This window comes from Numenius arquata, chromosome 5 (assembly GCF_964106895.1).
Source record: "Numenius arquata chromosome 5, bNumArq3.hap1.1, whole genome shotgun sequence".
Taxonomy (NCBI): Eukaryota; Metazoa; Chordata; class Aves; order Charadriiformes; family Scolopacidae; genus Numenius; species Numenius arquata.
The window spans coordinates 19449407-19458679 of NC_133580.1; the positions used below are offsets into that span (position 1 = coordinate 19449407).

At 56.4% G+C, this 9273-nt stretch overlaps 1 protein-coding gene across 1 annotated transcript in view; it reads right to left on the reverse strand.

Moving 5' to 3' along the window:
- Positions 1–8714, reverse strand: part of PCDH19 (protocadherin 19) — a 57802-nt gene extending 49088 nt beyond the window's left edge. The window contains exons 1-2 of the mRNA XM_074148114.1: positions 6574–8714; positions 3019–3346 (exon numbers count right to left, since the gene is read on the reverse strand). Coding sequence (XP_074004215.1) covers positions 3019–3346; positions 6574–8714 — 2469 coding nt within the window. The remainder of the gene's footprint in view (positions 1–3018; positions 3347–6573) is intronic.
- Between the last annotated feature and the right edge of the window lie 559 nt (positions 8715–9273).

Consider the following 9273-nt stretch of genomic DNA (forward strand, 5'->3'; position numbering starts at 1 on the left):
TATTTCAAGGTTCCTGACTGTTAAAGTAAACAAGCCTCACATTAAGGACCGGCTGCACTACAAAGCCATTGCTGCTAGGACAGCCCGCCTCTGCAGAGGCAATCACTTACTCCCAGCCAGAACCATCATATGCTAAGCGACACCGCCAGCGACACGTTTACCTCCCTATTTTATCTTTTATCAACCGATGCTTTGCCTTCCCATCAGGAAAAGTCACTCCCAGGTGGAGCAGCAGTGATATCTCCCCAGTGCTGACACCTCGTAAAGGCTGCCGGAGGCGAAACGCCGGCGGCCTTGCCACTGGAGGCGATTCAAACCAGCCCAGACAAAGTCCCGCTGGATGCACTGCAGGGAACGGTTTGGCTCTGGAAACTCCAGGCTTGGGCAGGAATTTAATTTATTAAATCACCTTCACCTGGAGATGTACCAGTAGCACACTGCATACGGATATCATCACAGCGTAACATCTGCTAAGGCAGCGATGGGCGATGGTGGGTACCAGGCTGCAATGCTCCTTCATGAAAGCATCTTTTATGGAGTTCCCGTCTCACCCTGCATGCCAGGACAGGGCTGTCAGGGCTGTCACGCTGGTCCCCGCTGAGCCTCCTCACCCTCAGGGGTCACCTGGATTTTTAGGAGCCCGTAGAACCCACACCACAAGTGGGATAACTTCTCTTGCAACAGCTGGAAGCATAACACAGGGGCTTTCTGCCAAAAAACAGAGAAGTTCCCACCCTAAACCAAACTTCCAAGCAGCTTCCAGTTGGGATTTCTCTTCCCTGTGTCCTGCCCCTGCCCTTTTGTCCAAAAGCATCCCTGGGGAGCGAGCAGACCCCTGATAGGACATGCTGTCCCCACAAGAGACAAAGCTTTTTTCTCCAGGCAAGGTACCAGTGCATCCCAGCCACAGGAGTGATGGGAAAATGGGGCGAGGGGAGAAGGAATGGGGTGAAGCAACAAGGAGGCACAGGGAGAAGCAACAAGCGACTTAATTTTGTCTGTGGCTGCGGATCACAGGCTGACAGCGTGCTCCGCTGCTCCCTGCCCGTAGCAAGGCACCAGCCAGAGATGCACTCCAGACCCCCCTCCAAAGGACACCGCTCCAGGAAGGCAGGAATTCCTCAGGGACCGCTGCCAGCAGCATCCCAACAGCTTTGGTCACCCACAACCTTGGGATGTGCCCCCCCTAGGCAGCTGGGCACCGTGAGCACCCAGCTGGTACTCAGAGAAGAGCACAGGCACATCAATGGGGATCCCTCAGAACGTGATGGGTGGCGTTTCCTACCCTGGCCTGCCCAAGCACAGGCTTCAGTAGCAGCTCTTCTGCCTTATTTGACCAGAGACAGGCTTATCCCAAACTGCTCCCATCCAAACTCGGATGCAAAGTCCCTCTCTCCCCCCATCAGGGCATCTGGGAGCCCGCCCAGCTCTATGGCTGGAAACACGCAAGTAGAATATACGAGTGCTTATATCCAGGTCATTCCCATTCAGTTATTGCTAAAAAACTCTATTACAGCTTTTATACCGACATCAGAAGTTAAATCGAGCGTGAATTCTCGGGACCAGGGCTGAGTTGCCCCCACTATTCCCTCCCAAAGGCACACAGGCGGCTGCACTGGGCTATGCTGGTGCCCCCGTGCAGAAGCTGCCTCCTGGCAGCATCTCCATCGGTCACCCAGGAAAGGCAACGCCGTACAGCGAGGGGCCCGCACCCACCAGGCTCGAAAGGCCAGCTGGGCAGAAGGTGGCCCACAAGCTGTCACAGAGATCTCAACAAAACCCCCTCCCAACTCTCTGGTCATTAAAAGCTGTGCCTCCACTTCGAGCCACCGGCGCGTGGGCTGGGAGCACCCCGACGCTGGGCTGACACTGGTAGGTGACCTCTCGGGAGCTGGTTCTGTAGCCTTGGCGGAGGTTAAATACCAGAGTTCTGCCAACACAAAGGCTGCAGGATCAGTCCTGCCGGCACCAGCCCTCCCCAGCAGCCCCGCAGACGCTGGCAGGGGGCCGGGCTCTCTCTGCTCGCCATAGAGCAAGTATAAATCTGAAGCAGCTTCCACTGTCTTCAGCAGCATCATTTTGCATTTACACCAGCACACTGAACGCAAAACTGAGCGAGCCATAAATATTTCAGCTGCTTCTTCAGCTTTGTTATCCTGTTCAAAGCAGGAAACATGACAAACCTTTGATTGTTTTGCTTAATACCAAACAATAATTCAAAGAGAGACAAACAAGCAACATTAAATGATGTCTGTGATGTGCAGGAAAGCCGATGAATTAAAAGAACCTGATGAGGATGGCGTGGAACAGAGCGGCCCCTTTCCCTGCCTTCGGCCAGTCCCATGCATCCCTCCCATCCTGGCCGATGAGGCAAGAGGACAGCATCATGCTGGTGGTGACACCGGGGCACCCTGCGCTGCTGGCATCCCCAGCACAACCCACTGCTTCCACAGCAACAGCCACCAACACCACTTCCAACAGCCTTTTAAAAACCTCCTGCGAGGGTGTCTCTTCCCTCAAGCACCACCACACTCCAAACCCACTTGCTAAATAACCACGTCCATCCTCTCAGCACCATGGAGGCCTGGTCCAGCAGTGCCAGCATCCCTGCCCGGGCACTTCTGGGGGTCTCAGCAGTGCCTGGAGGTGAGACATCCACCCACGACTCTCTGGGTCTCTGACCTCGAGCATCACCACACTCCAAACCCACTTGCTAAACAGCCACGTCCATCCTCCCAGCAGCATGGAGGCCCGGTCCAGCAGTGCCAGCATCCCTGCCCAGGCAGTGCCTGGGGGGTGAAACATCCACCCACGACCACCAGTGGTCAACAACCCACCAGCTGGGTGCCTGCCGCTTTCTCCACAGCCCGTCCTCCATGGCTCCCTCGCCCCTGGGGTGTCCAACACACGGCAAACACCACCGCCTGTTTGCTTGACACCTTTCGGTGGCGCTTCCACCACCAGACCCGCGCGCGGTCCATGTGCAGAGCCGTTACCGATGCCCGTGGGGCTGCTCACCTCCGGCAGCGGCATCCCGTTGATGATGAGGTCGGGCTGCTGGGGGCTCTGCCCCGTGAAGGTGTGATGGTAAATGTGGTTGGAGCCGGCGTTCCTGTTGTTCTGGCTCTCCACGTTGAGGAAGGTGCTTTCGGAGCGGCGGCAGCCCAGAGGCAGGGTCTGCTGGTGGTAGTCGAAGTAGTTGAGGGATGAAGTGAGAGAGGAGCAGCTCACAACATTCATTTTATCCGTCTCCTCCACGTCCCGCGGTACCAGGCGGATATCATTCTTGCTGATCTTCTTTTTCTTGCTCGATTTCTTTTGGTGCCCGTAGGAGTATTCTGCGATCCTGGGGGACAGAAGGAAAATGAGTAGCTGAGAGCATCCCGAACCTGCCCCGCTAAATACACGTGTGGAAACCTGGAGGGCTTGCACCCCATCTCCATGTAGGCTTCTTAGTCATGCACATTACGTCATGTTCTGGGTCTGGTGGCACGACACGGTCTTTAGCTTATTTTCACGTGTCATGCTTTCAGGTCAACTATGAAAAATAATGGGAAGGGAGAATGCCTCTGTTTTTCTCTAGCGTTTATAATTGCTGATATTTAGTTACTAGGAGTAAAGTCCAGCCTGCAGAAGAGAAAAATGGAGATGTTAAAATCCATGAACTGAAAAGGGTACCTGCATTCATTTCCATGCGTAATAAGGATTTTAAAAGTGATTTAATTTGGTCTCCGTAATGAAAATTCAAAATGAATAGCGGATTTTTTTTTTTTCCCCAGTTCATTTTCCATAGCAGTAAATAAAGCAGACCCAGAAGCAGTCCTAGCTGGCAAGCTCTATTCTCTCACACTCCAAAGGCTGTTTGTTTATTAATGTCTTATCCAAATTGCTGGTGTTTTGACTATCTCCCGATAATATCTGATAACTTGAAATCTTTTTCCACAACCGCATCCTATCCTTCCCTCGCCCCCTGACACGCACACCCCTTTCTGCTGGGAAATGCTTTCACCTTCTAGAAACCGGAGAACAACAACTGTGTTTTGCAAAGAGAAATGATCCTTTTTGACCTTTTTTCTTTTTTTTTTTTTACTGCAAGCTGGTTTTTTCTCTGCCTTTCTTTCCCTCTTTGCTTCCCACCTGCCAAAAGAATCAACTGACGAAGTGCCTCGAATGCCTTCCGCAAAACACCGCTGGAAAAAAAAGAAGTTATCGTAAAACAACACCCGAGCAAATAACGTCAAGTGTGAGAGCACCTTGCATTAACTGGGTGTGCTGGGCTCAGGGTGACTGTGGCTCCTCTTTCCACGGGGAGCAACACAGCCCCAGCCGATGCCCCACAGATGAATCTGTGCGTGCCCGGCGTTGGGCTGCTTGGTATTTCCCAGGGAAGCATATCAGATGCTCCCCACAGGCAAAAATACACGTTTGAAAGTCGGGACTTGGCTCCTCTTCTTGTTACGGTAACAGCATTAAAAAAAAAAAAAAAGAAAAAAGGAGAAAAAAAATCCAATAGCTGCAACAGAAATAATGGGATGAATAAATAATACAGTTTATCTAGAAAGGCAAATATTGGACAAATATTCTTGCTCCAGAAAGCTAATTGCCTGAGCATGAAAGCGCCACCAAGTCGAGCAGCTCTCGTATAACCTTACGTGCCTCATAAATTAACACATTTTCACGAAGACCCTCCAGCAGCTGCCGTGAAGAACCTCTAAAACCAGGCACTCGGCAGAGCCTAAAGGCCGGCACCCAGCCATGGGGCAGAGGGTGCCCCACGGCCACAGCCGCCTCTGAGCCCACCTGGTGCTCCTCCACCGCCGCAGCCCACTTCTCCTGCCCACCCAGATGCGCACCGATAACAGCCCCTGCATCCCCCACCACCACCGAGCGCGCAAAGAAATCAGGGCAAGGCAGGGACTGCTGTGGTGCCAACAGTCTATATGCTGCTGACTCGTCTAACAATGCTTGATGAAGCTTTAATTGTTTTGTTTACCTAAATGTTTAAGTTTGGCAATGCGAGAGCCCAATTATTTCCTGCAGGCATTCATTTTGCTGTCCTTCCTCTATTGACCAATTATTTAATTAAACCGCACTTCATTAATCCCTAAGCCGTCACAGTAAACCCAGGGCTTATACATGTGTGTGAAGCTGTTAGGGGCACCACCACGACGTGATTTTTAGCCATTCAGGTCCTATTCTCGCCTGATGGGCCGAGCTGGCAAGAAATCTGGTGTAGGAGCTTTCACTTGGAGCTAGGCATCCCATAATACAGCACAGACCGACCTTTATTTGCGGATGATTTTTCCTCCACCGAGCAGGAAAGGCTTATAAACCCACTCTACGCCGTGAAAATGGGGCATAAAACCCCAACTCTCCGGCATTATTTCTGCGTAAATAAAACTTTAAAGACCGCACGCACATCCCCCCGCGCCGCAGAATTGCCGGGGTGGGGGTGTGGGGGGGGAGTTGAGGTTGCCCGGCGTGCGTTTCCAAGGTAGAGCAAAATTAATTTCCATCCCTCCCCTCCGAAACGACTCGGTGCCGAAGGAATGGAGAAGTCATGGCTATTTCACCAGTAACAGGATTAAACCATTTATGAGGCATTGCAGCTGCTCTTTTATGGCATCTGATTGATATTCATGTGTGGTTAGCATTTGTCTCCTAACTTGTGTAACACAGAGAATAGTAAAAGAGAGACAATAATCGCCGGGCTGTTACATATTCAGGGGGACTGGATTTTCCCCTATCAGCCTTTCAGCGGCTCGGGGCGCGGGGGGATGACCTCCCCTCCGGCATTTCGGACCCGGGAATAGGCGTTCAACCAGGGTTAAAAAAAAAACCAAAACCCAACCAAATAACGCAGCCCTACAAAAATTCCTTCCCTCGCCCCATCGCTCATCCAGCCCAACTGGGCGCTGGAGCGGCAAAACCGGGGCGGGTGGTTATTTATTTTGCCGCTGTTTTTCTCCGGTTGGCCCCCACCGTCGGCCGCGGCGAGGGGCCGCGTCGGGCGCACAATGGCTCTTTTGAACGGCGAGCGAGGGCTTAGGGATGCCAGGGCGGCCGCTCGCCCCGTCTGCTGCGGGGATGCTGTGGTGGGCTTTTGGGGGGTGGGTGGGTGGGGGGGCGTTCCCCAGCCTTGGGAGCTGCGCTGGGGATGGGGGGCTGCCCACGGGAACGATCCATGTCCCTAGAAAACTGCTCTTCCTTCCCCCTGCCCCCCCCACCCAACACCTCCCTGCGAGGGAGCGTGTAAAATCAGGGATGCTGCAACAGATTGTCAAGCCGCACAATTAAGTCGATCCGTTAGTCGGCATGGAATTTCTCTTCTCCTCCCAGAGAGCGAATTCTTTTTTTTTTTTTTTTTTTTTTTTTTAAAGCTTTGCAGGAAATTTGCTTAGAGGAGACGGGAACCTCACTTTTGTCCCCAGAGCAAATCCACACACACCCCCCCACACGCACCCCCCCAACACACACACACACACGCCTCCCCCAGGTACACAGCAGCAAATGGAAAAGTAACTGTGACGGCAAAAATCAAAGCAGGTGCCCAGAACACAAAGATGTCTTTACCTGCAGTTGTAGGTCCTGATTTCCTTGTTATCCCTTTTGCACTTGACTGCCACGAAGATCATGGTGACAAAAAGAATGGCTGCGATAGACCCCAGGGCGATAATGAAAATCAGGGAGAGGTTAACAGATCCTATGGACTCCTGGGCATCCAGGGCTGGAGACAGGTATATCAAAATCAAGGCAGAAGCCGAGAGAGATGTTTTCCCGTGGTCGTGAGCCACCACGATCAGCTCGTAGGCTGTCTTTGCGTTCTCCCCAAAGGCTCTGGTGGTCCTTATCTCTCCATTGACCTGGTCTATCTCAAAAAATCCTCTGTCTCCTTCCACCATTTCATAGGAAAGTCTGCCATTTTCACCCTCGTCGTAGTCATCTGCCTTGACCACTGTCACCAAGTAGCCGACCCCTGCGTTCCTGGGGATGTACACCTCTGCGGTCCCGTTGACCAGCGGCGGGGCCGTGATGACGGGGGTGTTGTCGTTGACGTCCAGGACGATCACCCTCACGGTGGCATTGCTCTGCAGAGAGGGATTACCCCCGTCTTTTGCCAAGACCTTGAACTCAAAGGCCTTCGTCTGTTCATGATTGAAGGACCTCAAAGCATAGATATCTCCAGAGTTGGGGTTGATGGAGACATAGGTGAAGACAGGCATGTCCCTGACTTGGGAGGGCACGATCTGGTAGGAGACGCTGCCGTTGAGGCCCAGGTCAGGGTCCCTGGCCGAGACTGAGAGGAGGTAGGCCCCTGGGGTGTTGTTCTCCTGCACGATGACCTGGTAATAGGGCTTGGAGAAGTGGGGATGGTTGTCATTCTCATCGGTGATCTTGACGGTAAAGGACTTGGTGGCCTGCAGGGAGGGGACGCCATTGTCCTTGGCCTGGATGGTGAGGTTGTACTGGTCCCTCTGCTCCCGGTCCAGCCTCCCATCCACCAGGATGGTGGAGAAGCTCTCGTACTCCTGAAGCCGGAAAGGCACATTGCCCAGGAGCTTGCATTGCACACGTCCATTGGCCCCGGAGTCACGGTCCGAGACCCTCACCAGGGCGATGACGTACCCCGGCGGGGCGTTCTCGCTCACCTCCACCAACTCACTGTTGACGGACAGCAGGTTGATGAGGGGTGGGTTGTCGTTGGCATCCTGGACGCTGATGGTCACTTTGCAATGGGCAGGGATGGAGTTAGGCCCCAAGTCCTTGGCCTGCACGTCCAACTCGTAGACGTGACCCTCCTCGTAGTCGATGGCACCGCTCACCGTGATGAGGCCACTCTGGGGGTCGATCTGGAAGAGCTCCCGGGCCCGCTCGGAGACGTAGCTGTGGAAGGAGTAGAGGACCTGGCCGTTGGTGCCCTCATCCGGGTCAGAGGCGTTGAGGCGGATGACCGGCGTACCCGGCGGGGCGTTTTCAGGCACGCTGACGGTGTAGGCCGGCTCCTCGAAGAGCGGGTTGTTGTCATTGGAGTCGATGACGCGGATGCTGAGCTCCACCGTGCCGAAGTTGGGCGGGTCACCCCCGTCCAGCGCCGTGATCACGTAGCTGTAGTGGGACTGGGTCTCGCGGTCCAGGCTCTTCTCCACCACCAGCTCGGCAAAGCGGGACCCATCACCTCGTGTCTTGGTCTCCAGCCCAAAGAGGTCATTGGGAGTGATCTCATAGCTCTGCACACCAAAGCTGCCCGAGTCCGGGTCGTAGGCACTCTCCAGCGGCACCCGGGTGCCGGGGCTGGCCGTCTCCGAGATCTCCAGCTCAATCTGGTCGGTGGGGAAGCTAGGCGCGTTGTCGTTGAGGTCCTTGATCTCCAGCTTGATCACGCAGATCTCCATGGAGCTGGACATCACCTCCAGCGAGATAACGCACTTGGGGCTCTGCCGGCACAGCAGGTCCCGGTCGATCTTCTGCTTGGTCACCAGCAACCCCGAGCCGGGGCTGATGTCCACCAGATGAGGGGCTGAGTTGGAGACCACGCGGAAGGCGGTGGGCTGCCGGGGGTCCAGCACGAAACCGGCGTCCCGGGCGTCCTTGGCGACGTTGGCGATCACCGTGCCGGCCCGCTGCTCCTCCTCCACCGAGTACTTGAGGTTAACGAGGGCCCCGGCGCCGGCCCACAGCAAGGCGGCCCCCAGCAGCGCCGGGAGAACCCCCATCGCCGCCACCGCCCCCGACGGCCGCCGGCCGCCCGCCTCAGCGGCCCGCCGCCCTCATGCGGGCAGCGCCCGCCGGGCTGCCCCGGCGGCGGGCGGGCGGGCGGGCCGGGGGGTGGTGGTTGGGGGTGCGGGCACCGGAGCCGCGGTCCCCCCGCGCCGACGCCGCCCGCTCAGGCGCTGCGAGCCGGCAGCGCGGCGGATGGTCCGGGCATGGCGTGTGGGGGAGCGGGGTGCTGAGCCGAGCGGTGCCGAGCCGAGCCCGCTCCCGCCGGCGCTCGCTGCGGCGGCCGCACGCCACTGCCCGCAGTCCGGAGCGCCGGCGGGCGGCGCGGGGGCGGGCGGTGCGGGGGCGGGCGGCGGCGCGTCGCGGCCAATAGACGGTCGGGGGCGGGGCCGGCGCGCCGCGCCGCCGCCAATGGGAGCGGGCCGAACCTCACGGCCGGCCGGCGGGGCGGGGCCGGCGGCGCGGCGCGGCGCGGTCGGGAGCGGAGCGGCGCGGAGGGGGGCTCCGCCACTCCGGCAGCCTGTTGCCGATCGGCGCCGAGCCCGCCCCGGTGCC